The 15,095-nt window shown below is 48.7% G+C and overlaps 1 protein-coding gene across 2 annotated transcripts in view; it reads left to right on the forward strand.

The window, feature by feature from the left end:
• The first annotated feature begins 7,306 nt into the window (after window positions 1-7,306).
• The window catches only part of kif6 (kinesin family member 6), a 129,390-nt gene continuing 121,601 nt past the window's right edge, over window positions 7,307-15,095 (forward strand). The window contains exons 1-3 of one of the 2 annotated variants that reach the window (XM_039749546.1): window positions 7,307-7,472; window positions 10,069-10,178; window positions 12,410-12,484. In XM_039749546.1, the coding sequence (XP_039605480.1) occupies window positions 7,413-7,472; window positions 10,069-10,178; window positions 12,410-12,484 (245 nt within the window). In that variant the 5' untranslated portion in view covers window positions 7,307-7,412. The remainder of the gene's footprint in view (window positions 7,473-10,068; window positions 10,179-12,409; window positions 12,485-15,095) is intronic. The other variant, XR_005633145.1, reaches the window with a different exon arrangement.

Below are 15,095 nucleotides of genomic sequence, written 5' to 3' on the forward strand. Positions count from 1 at the left end.
TCCTTTCATATCCAACTATCATTTATAGAGTACCTTTCATTTCCGTCTGTTATATAGTGCCTTTCAGTTCTTTCTATTATACAGTCTCCTCACATGCCTTTCATTTCTATCAGTCTGTTACCACAGGACTCTGCTCCCAGTTCAATATGGGAATTGCTGCCGCTGCTCTCTCAGTCCACAAAGGAAGACATAAAATGGAAAGGATGGGGACTCTCTTTCGGACCTAGGGGCTGCATGGTGTTCTGGTGACAGCCACACTTAAGGGCCACGAGAAGCCACCGTAGTGTCCGAGATCTGGGCTGCCTTGCTCAGCCCGACAGAACAACAGTCAACATGGCAGCCACACACTTGCAGGCTGGGGGTCTGAGTGTTTCACCCGGCAAGTGTAAATGGCGCCCCCTACTGGCATTGGTAGCAATTTAATGAGGCTGTGTGTAAGAAGGAGTGCAATGGGTAGGGGGCGCTAGAGGTCGGACCACCTTCACAGCTGGACGTTCTGACATATTCAGATCCAGTTGGTCACTTTTTCAGTCTTCGTTTGGAGGCTCTCCTTGCACTCACCTGGCACTGGAGCCGCCGGGCACAGTTGGCACCATGCGGTTCACGTTAAGCTGTGTGCAAGCACGCTTGCCCTGCTCTGTAATCAAGCAGATTTCCTTTCCGCAGCCCTGGCAGAGAGGAGGCAGCCTGGTTTGCATTTCAGTCGTACGAGTGGACGAGCCAAATATTTGGCAGCCTTACCCACCCGCCGCCTCTCGGCCCGACCCCGCTTTGTTTCAGAGATCGTCTTTAGACGGCTGCCACTCGCTTGATGAGACAAACTGCTGCAGATTTAGTGTGAAAGGCACCATATGACACACTGTGATCAGTGCCACCTCACATGCCCAGTGATCTTTGTTCAGGACTGAATTTAGAAACCTTCTGTCTGATTTGGCTATAAATTATGATCACGTAGTTCTGATGGGGGATTTTAATGTACACATTGATGTGCAAACTGACACTTTCAGCAAATGTTTTACTTATTTGTTAAATTCAGTAGGATTTTGTCAGATTGTCGAAGGTCCAACTCATAATCATAACCACACATTAGATTTAATTATAACTTACAAAGTTGAAATTCAAAATTTAAATATTACTCCATTAAATGAAGTTATTTCCGATCACTTCTTAATTACGTTTGATTTAGTTCTGCCCATGCCAGTGCACTCACAGATTAAAACAAAGACAGTGCGACATCTAGATTGTAATTCTGCTTCAAAATTTATAGATACCTTGAGTAAGTCGAGTGTAATTGTGGAAAACCATTTAGATCAGTTAACATCAAATGTAAACGTGGAAAACAATTTAGATCAGCTAATATCACATTATAATGTGACCTTGAGAGATGCTCTGGACACAGTGGCTCCCCTAAAAACAAAAGTGATCAAAGCACATAGAAACTCTCCCTGGTTTAATGAAAATACTCGAGCTCTTAAATTAGAGTGTCGAAAACTGGAGCGCAGATGGAGAACAACAAAGCTACATGTCTTTCAAATTGCATGGACAGAGAGTGTTAATAAATATAAAAAAGCCCTCTTTAAAGCTCGCTCAGAATACTATTCTACATTAATAGATAGCAATAATAAAAATCCTAGGGTACTTTTTAGAGCAGTGGCTAAATTAACAAATGGGAATTCAGATCAACAGTGCAAAATACCAACAGATATTAGCAGTACAGACTTTATGAACTTCTTCAATGAGAAAATTAAAAATATAAGATCACATCTCAGCATCACAGTACAAACCAAATACTAGCTTAGCAGACCCTGTCACATTGCATTCAGCACTTTAATAATTTTAATCCTGTAACTGAGCAGGAAGTCTTAACTTTAATTACTAAAATGAAGCCCACTACTTGTTCCCTAGATCCAGTGCCAACAAAACTAGTAAAAAGTGCAATGGATGTTCTTGCAGCCTATTCTAACCGTTATCAATAGTTCATTACTGCATGGCACCGTACCTGATGCACTAAAAGTGTCAGTCATTAAACCTTTACTTAAAAAGTCAGACCTAGACCCACACATACTAAATAACTATAGGCCTATTTCAAATTTACCATTTCTCTCTAAAATACTAGAAAGTAGTCGCCAGTCAGCTTCAGTCACACCTTACGCATTACAATTTATTTGAGAAATTCCAGTCTGGCTTTTCACTGGTCATAGTACAGAAACGGCACTAACACGGGTTGTAAATGACATTCTGATATCCTCTGATGAAGGAAACTCCACTGTAATTATGTTGTTGGACTTAAGTGCAGCATTTGACACCATTGACCATTCTATTTTACTGCACAGGCTAGAAAACGATGTTGGGCTTACAGGCCCCGTGCTCGCTTGGTTCAGTTCTTATTTATCAAATCGATTCCAGTATGTACAGAAATGTGCTGACAGTACTCCATCATTATACACAGAAGTTCAATATGGTGTCCGCAGGGCTCAGTACTGGGACCTTTACTGTTTTCACTTTACATGCTTCCACTGGGATCTCTCATTAGGAAACATAATGTTAATTTTCACTGTATGCAGATGACACCCAGTTATACCTTTCATTTAAATCAAATGAAGTTTCTCCGATGTTGTCTTTAATTAGTTGTGTTAGTGAATTAAAGGAATGGATGAATGAGAACTACTTGTCTTTAAATACAGATAAAACAGAGATGTTAATTGTTGGAGGGAATGACGCTGATCACAGCAATATTTTGTCGTCATTTAACTCAGTTGGAATCCCAATTAATTTTACTGAATCAGCCCGCAATCTAGGAGTTATCTTTGACTCTAGCATGTCATTTAAAGCACATATTACAAAGTCGTCCAAAACATGTTTTTCCATCTTAAAAATGTTAGGAAATTAAGGCGCTTTCTAAATAAACAGGATTGTGAGAAATTAATTCATGCATTTATCTCTAGTAGGATTGACTACTGCAATGCGGTGTTCACTGGCTGTTCAAACTGTTCTCTATACAGCCTCCAGTTAATCCAAAATGCCGCTGCAAGAATTATTACAAGAACAAGAAAATATGAACACATAACCCAGTTCTTAAATCTTTACACTGGCTCCCAGTTAAGTTTAGGGCAGATTTCAAAATCCTCCTTTTAACATATAAAGCATTAAATGGCCAAGGTCCGCTTACTTGTCTGAACTTATCATGACTTACAAACCTGAGCGCACATTAAGATCTCAAGATGCCGGTCTGCTTAGGATTCCAAGGATTAATAAAATAACAGTGGGAGGTCGAGCTTTTAGTTACAGGGCCCCTAAACTGTGGAATGGTCTTCCTGCTTCCATAAGAGATGCCCCTTCAGTCTCAGCCTTTAAATCCCGGCTGAAGACTCACTACTTCAGTTTAGCATATCCTGACTAGAGCTGCTGATTAACTGTACATACTGCATCTCTGTTGTTAGTCATTAGCACTAAACATAAGTAACATGATAATTATATTTGAATACTAACCCTCACCTATTCTGTTTCTTTTCTCGGTACCCAAATGTGGCCATTGGTGCCACGGCCCACCTGCCAACTTGTTTGCCTGCCTATGGTAAAGTCATCCCTGATGGAGGATCACAGGAATCATGGGAAAGAGGGGTCCTTTCATCAGAGCAATGTTTCAGCCGTGGCATGGCCAAATGGAGATGCAGCTAGATGGATGAGGTCTCCAGGACTCTAAAAATATCCAAACCTAATTATGTCATATCATCTACTGTTAAACCGTAATTCTAAAATTTTTATTATGCTGTCTTAAGGAATTGTTCTGTTCTGTATATTGTATTGTATTGACCCCCTACTTTTGACACCCACTGCACGCCCAACCTACCTGGTAAGGGGTCTCTCTTTGAACTGCCTTTCCCGAGGTTTCTTCCATTTTTCCCTACAAGGTTTTTATTGGGAGTTTTTCCTTGTCTTCTCAGAGAGTCAAGGCTGGGGGGCTGTCAAGAGGCAGGGTCTGTTAAAGCCCATTGCGGCACTTCCTGTGTGATTTTGGGCTATACAACAAATAAACTGGATTGTATTGTATTGTATCTTCTGGTCTTCATATGCATCATGTGCCACAATTCAAAAAACAGTCATTAGGGTGACAGGCTGGCCACTGGAAACCCCCTCAGTGTCAAGGAGTGTGTGCCACCGTTAGTACCACCACATGCACAAGTGGGCATCTCACATTTGTTACGTAGCAACAGACATTCAGTGGTATGTGCTGGGATTCCCACCACAATGAAGCACAAAAAGGGGCTGCAGACCTCAAAAAGCCACCCAAGAGCTCAAGCAGAACGTCACCCAGGTGTGACCTCCCAGAACTTACCCCTTGGGACAAACAAAGTGCTATCTGTCTACCCAAAAGTGTGTGAAGACCCCTCCACAGAATATGTGTCACAGTTAGCGGGTTCATCCAATCGAGCAGACAGCCGTGTGGTCTCCACTGACGAGCTCGGTGACCTTAAACGTGTCATTGTCACAGGATACCACCTTTGCCACAAGTCTGCTCTGCTGGATCTGCCCCATGTTCACTCTAAGTGCCCATCATTGTGAAGTGGAAGGGTTGAGGAGCAACAACATCTCAGCTCCAAAATGGCAGACCACACAAACTCCCAGAGCAGGACCACCAAGTGCTGAAAGGCAAAAAAAAATGGCCTCTCTTCTGTGGCGTCCCCCAACTCTGGAAGCAGCATCAGCACACAGTGGGCACCAGAAGCTTCATGAAGTTAGGTTTCCACGGCCTAGTCTAAGACCACCATGTGCAATGCCAGGCGTCGACTGGAGGGGAGTAAAGCCCACCGCCCGCCACCGGACTCTGGCGCAGTGCAAACGTCTACCTGACAGCCTGATGGACGAGTCTGGGCTTGGTGGATGCCAGGAGACCACCACCTCCTGGACTGCAGAGTTTGATGGAGTGTTCATGGCAGGGTTCAGGTTAAGCCCCTTGGGTCTAGTGAAGGGTCCCATCAACGCTGCAGCAGACAACGACATTTTAGACAAGTGAGGGTTTTACTTGACTGCCCCCCCACTTGAGTGGTCTGCACAGAGCAATGACCCCCAGCCAAACCTCCTCGTCCAACATCAGTGCCCGACCTCACATTCCCTAAATCTAGGTGGGGGGCAACACCACTTTAGTGGCCAAGGCTTTGGAGTGGGAGAGGTGGGGGCCACTACTGGGTCTTCTTAGGGTCAATGACACGTAAGGTGGGCGGCGGGCACATCACACGGGACAGAAGTGAGGTGGGCAGCTCTGGGACCTCAGAATGTTCTGGAGAGCCCACCCGTCTGTTAGTGCCACTCTGCATCGACCCCGAGGGCTCAGGAGGGGACATTGCTGTGTTTTGAGAAACTGTACGAGTGTTGGCCGCTTGGCGAGGGGGCAGTGACCCGCGTGTGTGTGAGATTTGGGTCTTTTTTATTTCCTAAAATGAGTTGAGGTCTGCTTCATCTGCTTCCCCTTTCTGGCATTTTGAGTGGCACCTTCAGCATCGGCCTGATTAACACGCAGAGAGCCCACTGTGAGGGGCCGCGATGTGAAATGCAACGCTTTTGACTCGTCTTTAGTTATCTGAATGGAAGAAAATCCAAGGGGGGCATTTAGGGGATGGAATCAAAAATGAAGAAAGGGGGCTAGACGAGGTCTGGAGAAGAATGAAAGATCACAAGAGCGTAGGGGGAGAAGAGGGGGGCAGACGTGTGGTGGGGTCTACTGAAGATCAGCTGTGACCAGGAGGAGGAAACACCAGGGGAGCAGTGCCACTGTGCCCAGTGATAAGGAGAAGGGTGACATCCAGGATTGTGGGCACCACAGAGGGATAATGTGGGAGAGAAGCCTTAGGGAGGAAGTGCCCCTGATACCTGCTGCCAAATGAAGCTCTCACTACTTTAAGGCGCTTCTGTCTGACCCACAAGTGCTTCCCAAGGGCTATGCCCTGGCACCGGGTGTTCAAGATGTCCTCTGACTCCCCACGTGGATGTGAGGTGACGTTACTCACCTGGAGGAGTGGATGGAGAGGAAGGAAGAGAAAGAAAAGGGAACGGCGTGTGTGCTTGAAAATGACCAGCATGAAGGTATTGGTGCCGCTGTGTTTAGGGGGTCAATGGCTCCCCCTATGGGTCACACCTACAAAATGTCACAACAGAGTTAGTAGAGTAATAAGTCTACTTACATTTACATCTTTAGCTACGTCATATATTACATTCACTATAACTTTCCTCCCGACTTCTGAAGTAGTCTGTGGAAGGCTAGGATACGTTGTACAGTTCACTGGCTGTAATGGCCCCTCGCCCCTGCTCAGGATATGCGGGTTTGACAATGGATGGCAGGCCGGCCGGCCGGACTATTTGTAATGGCACGGTGATTGATGCCTTGTCCTCAGGGCAGTCCAGACAGGCCCCCTATGTGGAGTCTGCACTCGTTCTCTGTTTGTGTGATTTGTCTGTGGCGCACACACGCACGTGAAATTCACATAAAATGAATTGGTGGTCCCTTATAAGGAGGCGGGATCGGTAGACTGAATGACAACACCATCCATAATACAACAGAATGCCATCTCAGTTCCCAGTTGTTCTTGTTTTCCTAATGTCGTACTATTCCGTTTTTTCCCGTTATTCTCGCTTATTTATTGTGATTTTAGCAACACAAGTCGAAAGCTGAGACCCGCTGGCGTTTCTAATTGTTTTTTTACCCATCTTAACATCCACACAAAAAGAAGCCTGGTCCCATAAAAAACATCTCGTTCAGCTGGCCGTTTAAAAACAGCTGACTTTGACAGCACTTTATAACGAAACTCCTTCCATCCATCCCTCCCTCCATTTATTCATTTCTCTCACCCGCTTATTCTCATTTTCACAGAACTCGAGCCCCTCGCGTACCAAACGTCTACGCAGCCGTCTATTAACGAACTCCAAAACGCGTGGAGAAGTCGGTAGCGGTCGCAATGCACGAATCAGCCCCAAACGGGGGTGCTCGCCCATCTCTGGTCCACGAACGCACAAATCTCCACTTTTTTAAATCGCGAATTTACCTCGTGCGCCTTCATCGGTCCTCAACTCCGACCGACTCTTTTACTTTGACACAACCTAACGAGGTGAAGGCAGGAAGTTGCTCTTCCTCACTGCTCATTGGTGCTTACTGAATGACGTTACACCTTCTCGAGCCCGCCCACTTGCCTTTAGGAACGGAGGACAAGCTTTCCCGTCGCTCATTGGTTCTCGTAGCTCGACGTTGCGCGTTTCCCCTCCCCTCCCGATGGGCTGGGCTTCTTTGAAAGTTCAACTTGGAGGCGCGCTTCTTTCTGGTTGGCCCTGGCAACGTGCAGTAAACAAACGGACGGAGCGCACAAGGGAGGGCAAAAAGGCGACGAGGCGACCCGGAGTGAGCGCCGCTGCAAACGCACGCCATGGTTAAGCAGACCATCCAGATATTCGCTCGGGTTAAACCTACCAAGAAGCCCTTGGGGGTGAGTAGAAGAGAGGGCCGCACTCGCCGGTTTGAAGTGTTGTTTTGACCCCGCTGTGCTCGTCTAACGCAGAAGGCCGGCGTGGTGGTGAGCTGCCGCCCCGCCCACAGCCAAATACCGGTTCAAATTTAGCTTTACGGGCCAGTGGTGTGTGACCCCGCTCCTTCCGAGTGCCCCTTGTTCTTACAGTCGCCAACCTGTCCTGAAAATTGGGATTTGTAGAGACTGCGCTTAACCAACGAGGGGGCGAGTGAGTGACAGGCCAGCGAAGTTTGGTGGTCTCGGCTGTACTGAGCACGTCTTAGTATTGTCATCGTCGTACATTTTATTTATGGTGCCTCTGTTTGAAGGGCGCCATTAATCCTCAATAGTAAGCAGGTGCTGCAGATTGATATGTCGGGTGCTTTTAGGTCAGCTGCTGTGCCCTGCGCCCCCTAAAAAAGCTTGATTTAGGTTTGTACCCACTTACAGAAGTAATAACGCATCGATGAAGTCCAATCTGTTTTGAACCGCTTACAGAACACTGTGGATGAACAAATGGAATTAAAAAGAAATAATCTGTTAACTCCACGTGTAAAAGTTAAATATAAATGGATCAACTTACCTTTAGAAATCTTACTAATCATGTAAGTGTGCCCCCCATGGAGCTCAGACACTCATTGATGATCTGGGTGTCGGGGTATCCAACAAAGCATCAGGTGACACGCGATTGGTGGAGACCCCTGTGAAGCAATGGGGGCCGGCACTGTCAATAAGCTTTGACCCCCGGGTAATGCCTTCATGGCAGTTAAAACTGCTGTGCCACCGCCAGCAGAAGATGTGGGCCGAGTGGAAGCAGCAGGTGTGGCATCCAATTCAGTGCCCCTTGGTGCAGAACTGCCCATGGAACCCCAAACGTGTCACCATCAGGGCTGGCACAGTAATCAGTACTTCAAGGTCCAACTATCACGGTGCTCCACCCGCAGCAAGGGACCCGTGAGAACTGGCCATTTTGGGACAGGAGCGCCGACTAATAAGTGACCTTCAAGTGACGGCCCACCGCAGGACCGCATTCCTCCCTCGATGCTGCTGAATCGCGACACAGCCTTCCTCTTTGGGACCCCCACTTCAGGTGAAGCTCCCAGTTGACGAATGGGGGTGAATGGAGACGTAGAGAGGAGCAGCTGGTGGACCTCCTGGAGTTCTAAGGGAAGTGTGGTTTGGTATTTTATCGTTGGGTCACTTGACAGAGCCGCGCCATGCCATTGGTATGACAGCTAAGCACTGCTGCTCTGCCCTCAAGCTCTGGAGATCTGGCATCGATGAACGACGGGTGCCAGCTTACCATTTGCACGCCTGCCCGCCAATGTGTGTGTCCAACTCTGTCCTGGCCTTCGTCTCCGCTCCCTAACCTGTAAGCTGTCCCAGCACTGAGCAGTGGGCATGTGAGTGTGTGCCCAACGGCGAACTGTCATCTCATCTGTGACGAGCTGCGCCCTGCCAGGGAAGCTGAAGTGACCTTCGAATGCCAGGGATGTCCGACTGCGCTCCTGAGGGGCTATCATGGCTGTCTTTTCTTTTGCTTCTCACTTGCAGTTTTCTCAGATGAGCCTCCTCTTCCTCGGTCCTCGGCTGCCTTGCGGGTGACCCCGGGTTCGTTTCTTCAGGGCTCTGTCACCAGGTAACCTGTCCACGTGTCCCAGGCACTGCCATTGCAGTAATTGGGGAGATTCGATGACTCATTCTTTATGAATCCCCAAGGAGAAATTCAGCTCCATAAAATGCTCAAAGTACAATTAAATCAATCGAGACGCAGAACACAATAAAGTCACAGCAGAGCGACTCTTCCTGTGGCTACCAGCTGGGATGAAGGAAAGGACGTTGGGACGAAACGCTGAAGGTGGCGGGCAGAAAATGAACCTCTTTACGCCATGGCGGAGTGCGCCTGTAGCCATCAGTACCCCAAGATGGCACCCCCTGGAGGGAATGGGCTGAATTGTGGCATCTGATTGTTGCCGCTCTTCTCTTTTCCGCCAACATCCAGAGGGTCATCCCTGTGACTGGGTGGGCTTGTCTCATCAGGTGCTTTGCAAGGCCTCAGCCCAAGTTGCTATCCCAGAATTCCAGAACAAGTTTGTCACGGGTGACTGTGACTGTCACATGAACTTTTTACAGAAGTGACTGGCTTTCCTAAAGCTGCAGTAGAACTCCACACTGGAAAGGTGGGCTTCTTGTGGCCAAATGCCATACATGTAGAAGTTTAGCACTGGGCTGACCACCGCCACCTGCACGCCGAGCCCCTCAAGTGTCGTGTCGGACCCCCAAGTCTGTGACTGTCACTTCATCAGGCTGGCAGAGCTGACAGGCAGCAAAGGAAATGTGGGATGTGGAGACCACCTTGGGTACAAGCGGGTGCTGCCAAATCTACGTGGGCTTTCATTTTTATAGCAACAACATAAAAAGTTCATTCAAAGATGAAATCTTAAAAACGCAAAATGTCACTCGGGGCAAACATTTGGAGGCGAGTTGTTGAAAGTGCGTTTTAAATGGGGGGCCGGAGTTTTAATGGTGCCCCCCGCTCCGATTCTTAATGGCTTCTCTCTCCCGCCTTTAACAGGTTTACTCCGCAGACAATGAAGAGCCTGGCAGCTCCAGCTTGGAGTTCCTCGTCCCTCGAGATTTGGCTGATGGCTTCATCAACAACAAAAGGGAGAGCTACAGGTTCAGGTGAGCGGGCGCTTCGGCCAGCGTCTCCGGGGGCTTCGTGTGCTTGTCATTCCCGCTTTACGTGACGTGTCTTTGTCCGCGGGCCGTGTTTTAACCCCTTCAGGTCTGCCAAGCAGAACGTCTGTGCCAAATGAGGGAGTGACGGCCACCACTTCAGTCAGTCAGTCACCTCATTCTGCTTATGTCTCGTCGTGAATGTGTGAAGGGCGTGAAATCCTCGAGGGCCTGCCAGTCCTCTAGTGGGCACACTGGCTGCTGGTCACTGGTACTTGGGTCTCCGGTCAGCACGCCTTTGGGCTCTCCGAGAAGACCCCACGTGTTTTCTGGTGGCTGGTGACCCCATTCTCACTTCCAGACTCTTTATTACAGGGACCTGAACAGTGTGTCCCAAATGCCACAACTGCCACCCTCCTGTGTTACCCTCGCCAAGCTGTCCCAAGCCAAAGCAGGCAGAAGAGAAGGGTTACTGTACGTTGTTAGGCACGTGTCACCGATTTCGTAAGATTCCTACAGAAGCAAAGTGACGAGTGACGTCACGTCACGTACAGACTGGAGGGACAGCAGCCGGTCTTACTGGGATTCTTAGCCTCCAGCTGTGTCTGAGCTGAGTGGTCTCCAAATTGTAAGACAGAGACCCTCGCTTTCCCTAACTGCCTGATTTTATGTTGGCCTTGTGCTTCCTTGATGTGCCCCTTCATCCAAGGGGACCTCGTAGTGGAGGGTTGACCCCACTGTCATTTGTTTAGGCATGAAGTGGCAGCGTATGGCCAAAGCTACACAGAGGAGACCCTCCAAATGATTTGAGTTTTAGGCGTTTCGTTGTCCACAGCTGCTTCAAGTCACTTTAATTGTGTCCCTGTCACACAAGCCCCAAGAATACAAGGATTGTATTCTTCTATGGCGATGCCCTTTACTATTCACGTCTCTCTCTCTCTCTCGCTTGTGTCTATTGTGCTGAGTTTTTGGGGTCACTCTCACGGGGTCCTGCCCTGTCGCCTACCTGTGGAGCCTTAAGGGGCGGGGCCACTTCACAATGCAGCTGGGCTCTAGGCTCCGCCCAGCCAGCATGTAAGGAGGAGCCTTTTGTTTTGTTTTCTGACTCCGCGGTTCGGCGATTTTAGTTTTTCCGTGGAGTTCCTGTTTTTGTCCCCTGCGTCTGACAGGCGGTCACAATTTTTGTTTTTGCTATTTTGAGAGCCTTCATTCCATTTTGGGCCTGTGGAGTCCAACATCCTCCCATTTGAGTTTGGTGCTAGGCTGCATTTGGTGGCGAGAGCCGGAGCTGGACACTTGGCGAGATGCCCTTCTATCTGCCCCAGCCAGGTGTTATGTGGGTGCCTCCTTGTCCTGGTCCTGCCACATTCATGGTTGCTTAATAAGAAAACGTGAAGACATCGGGGGTGAACACTTTTTCCAGGCCCTGCACTGTGTGTGTGTTCGCATACACGTAATATCCATACAGTAACCAGCTGGGGGCGCCACTGAGCCCCTAATCCTAGACCCTGTAATACCCAACACGGTCACGGGTTCAGATAATCCAAACGGTGAAACACAATGAAGCTCCTGCTCCCCTTCCGCTCCCAGTGGAGTGTTGCCCGCTGTCATCCGCTGCTGACGCCATCTAAGCGAGGCAGTGGCCTTCCTCTTAAAGTTGACCTGGGAGTCGTGTCCTCAGAAGCACTTCCAGGTTGTACACGACCCAGGATGGTCCTCCCCTGGCAGTGCCCTCTGGTGGTCCCCATAGACCTTGACAGGGCTGCGTCTTCCAGACTCCCAACTGCCGTGCCAAGTGGTCCACCTGTGAGGAACACTGCCACCTGGTGTGTGGGGGAGTGAGCTGCTCCTTCCATTATGGCCTCCTATGCTCCGTCCTTTATGTCAGCTAAGATGCCTGTCCTTCCTTCCTTCCTTCCTGGTCCCTGCAATTCTCCATATAAACTTATTTGCAGATTTTGTGTCTCCAGTTTTGTGTGTGTGTGTCTCACCTGCGTTTGCGTGTGGCGCCAGCAGACCACCAGTCCTCTGTTGGAGTCCGTTTTGTCTTTTGCTGCCTTCACCTGGGTGGTCACTTTAACGTCTGGCTCTATTGGGGTCTCATCCTCATGTCCTTGTACACCAGACTTGGGAGAGAGTTTGAAATGAGATTCTCCACGTTATGTTGTTGACTTCTTCATCATCATCATCATCTTCATCATCATCATCATCATCTTCTCCTCCTCTCATCTCTTCAGGTTTCAGAAGGTCTTTGATCAGGCGGCCAAACAAGAGGACATCTTTGAGGAGATCGCCAGGCCGGTGGCTGACAGGTGAGTCATTTTGTACGTGGTGGTGGTGTTATGCCATTCTGGTTAAGCTCTTCACACGGCCCTTAGTAGTGGGCATTAATGTTGGCACCCGGGCCCTTAAACAGCTGCAGGCTTGAAGTCAAGTAAAATGAATAACGGACGCCCTGGCATCTCCGTCTTCGCCAATTGGTCGTCCTTTGGTCCCTCAATAAAGTCGACACGATGTAGTGGGCCGACTGACCCTCCCTGCCGCAGAGGGGTGAATGAGCCTGCTGACCACCCCAGCAGCAAAACCTCCAAACACCTCTGTGTGTCTGTCTGTCTGTCTTGTGTGTGAGTGTCAGGGAATTTCAGAGTCTCCACTATCACTCCAGACGTCATTCACTTCTGCGTATCAAGGCTTGGAAGCTCCAGAATGTTCTGACCACAGTTGTTGAAGGAGAAGCTGAAAACGAGCCGGGCAGCTGGCATTCACCCGTCACACGTCGTACTTGTCATTCATGGGGTCTTTATGCTGCATTTGAAATATTGTTTTGTTACTCAATACATTGTTGTCTTCTGTTGTGTGATTTTGAAATTATTTTATGGTGTCGCAAAAAAACATTAAGCTGATGTCATGTTGGGCGGGGCCTGCTGGCACTGCTGTTATCACTCCGCCCCCAGGCCGTTACCCACCCACAGCCCCTGCACTGGGGGGAGAAATAAGATGCGAGTACAGTATTTGTTATATAGCGCCCTTCACTCTGTCTATCTGTCTGTCTATCTATCTGTTATATAGCGCCCTTCACTCTGTCTGTCTATTATATAGCGCCCTTCACTCTGTCTATCTATCTGTTATATAGCGCCCTTCACTCTGTCTATCTATCTGTTATATAGCGCCCTTCACTCTGTCTATCTGTTATATAGCGCCCTTCACTCTGTCTATCTGTCTATTATATAGCGCCCTTCACTCTGTCTATCTAATATGGCGCCTTTCACATCTTTTATTTTTCTTTCATTCTTGCCTATTCCATCATATTCTCTCATATAGCGCCTTTCTTATCCCCCATGATGGACTCCGGTCTGGACACTGATTGGCTGTGTGAATATTGTAATTCGTTTTATTTTCTTTCATATTTCTTTTTTTATTTTTATTGTATCCTTCACAGTGTGTATCGCTGGCTCAGTTTTCTGTCCAGTGGTCTTTAATTTCATTGATGGACACTGACCCCCAAAGTCCCCCGTGTACCTCGTCTTTTTCACGGCTCCACCGACGTGACGTCGTCTCCATTTCATTTTCTGTACCCCTAATATCCATTATCATCATCATCATCATCGTCATCATCAGTTGATTTCTTCTGCAGCCCAAAAACCCCACCAGGAGTGGTTTTAACAGGCCCCCTTTTTTTTTCTTTTCGACAGCCCCCCAGTGTGACATCCTATGAACACAAGAAAAGCTCCCAAAAAAAACCTTTTGTAGGAAAAAAAAAATGGAAGGAGTCTTGGGGGAGGGGCAAGTCGGAGAGAGACCCCCATGTGGGTAGTTGGGGTACACGCAACACACAAAGCCAGTGTGTGACGGCCCCCTCAGAACTGCAGGCCGGCAGTACAGCGATGGTCACCATTTTTGGTGTCCCCCCGTGAGTTGCCCCCCTCTCTCCATTGGCGCAGCCCCCCTGAAGAAGTTGCACTCTCCGTCGTTCTCGCCGCTGCTAATGGCGCCCTTTTGCCGTCTCACATGACACTCGGGTCGGCAGCAGAACTGCTGAGAAGCGATTTCTGTGAGGTCTGCCTGCCCGACCGCCGTTTCCTGGTGTGGATCCCGAAGTTGGCACTCCCGCCGCAGCGCCATCCTTTCTATCTTTATGCAAAGGAGCCAGCTGACGCTGGGGCCAAACATACAATTTGTGTGCTTTATTTAGCGAGGAGCTTCAAATCTGTGCTGCTCGTCGTGTTTCGCTTTGAACTCGTGCAGGCCACACCCTCGGCGCGCGAACCAAGCAACCTATCATTAAGCTAATGGCGAGTGCCAGAGGAGAGGCTCTGTGTGTGCGCGCAGCGCCCGCTTTCCATTTCAGGCCGGGCCTGTGAAACTCAAGACCCCCAGAGTTTACGTTAGAGCCGTCGTCTTTATTCTGAGGCCTCGTGTGGCTCGTCTTTGTCTCCGTGTAAACTGCCGTAATTGAGGACCACCTTATAACATCCAGTAGACACATAAACATGGCAGATTGTGTAGCCACTGGAAAGGCAGGGCAGGGCACAGGGTGCAAGCCTCACGCAGGGTGGGGGGGCCGACAGGCAGCGCACAGCTGACTTGTGTTTGCTTCTTAAGTAAACCGGACCACCACCGAATGAGGCAGGATGTTTAGGGTATCCTTAGCACTGGGAATGTGATGAAGCCCCCCTTGTACTTCACTCCTTTATTACAACACTCCTTGTATTGCTTTTGAAGGGCACAGCGGTCAGTGCTGCCACCTCATGACTCTAGAGATGCCAGTTCAATTCCCAGCAGGTTTTTCATTTTTAACATTGTGGTGGACCACCAGGACCCTTACCTGGCTGGGAAGCTCCAACTATCTGTTTCTCACCCGGACCAACACAGGGCAGCCCCCTTTGGTTTCCGGCAAGGCCACGGATCATGAGCATGGATACT

This window comes from Polypterus senegalus, chromosome 3, assembly GCF_016835505.1.
Source record: "Polypterus senegalus isolate Bchr_013 chromosome 3, ASM1683550v1, whole genome shotgun sequence".
Classification (NCBI taxonomy): Eukaryota; Metazoa; Chordata; class Cladistia; order Polypteriformes; family Polypteridae; genus Polypterus; species Polypterus senegalus.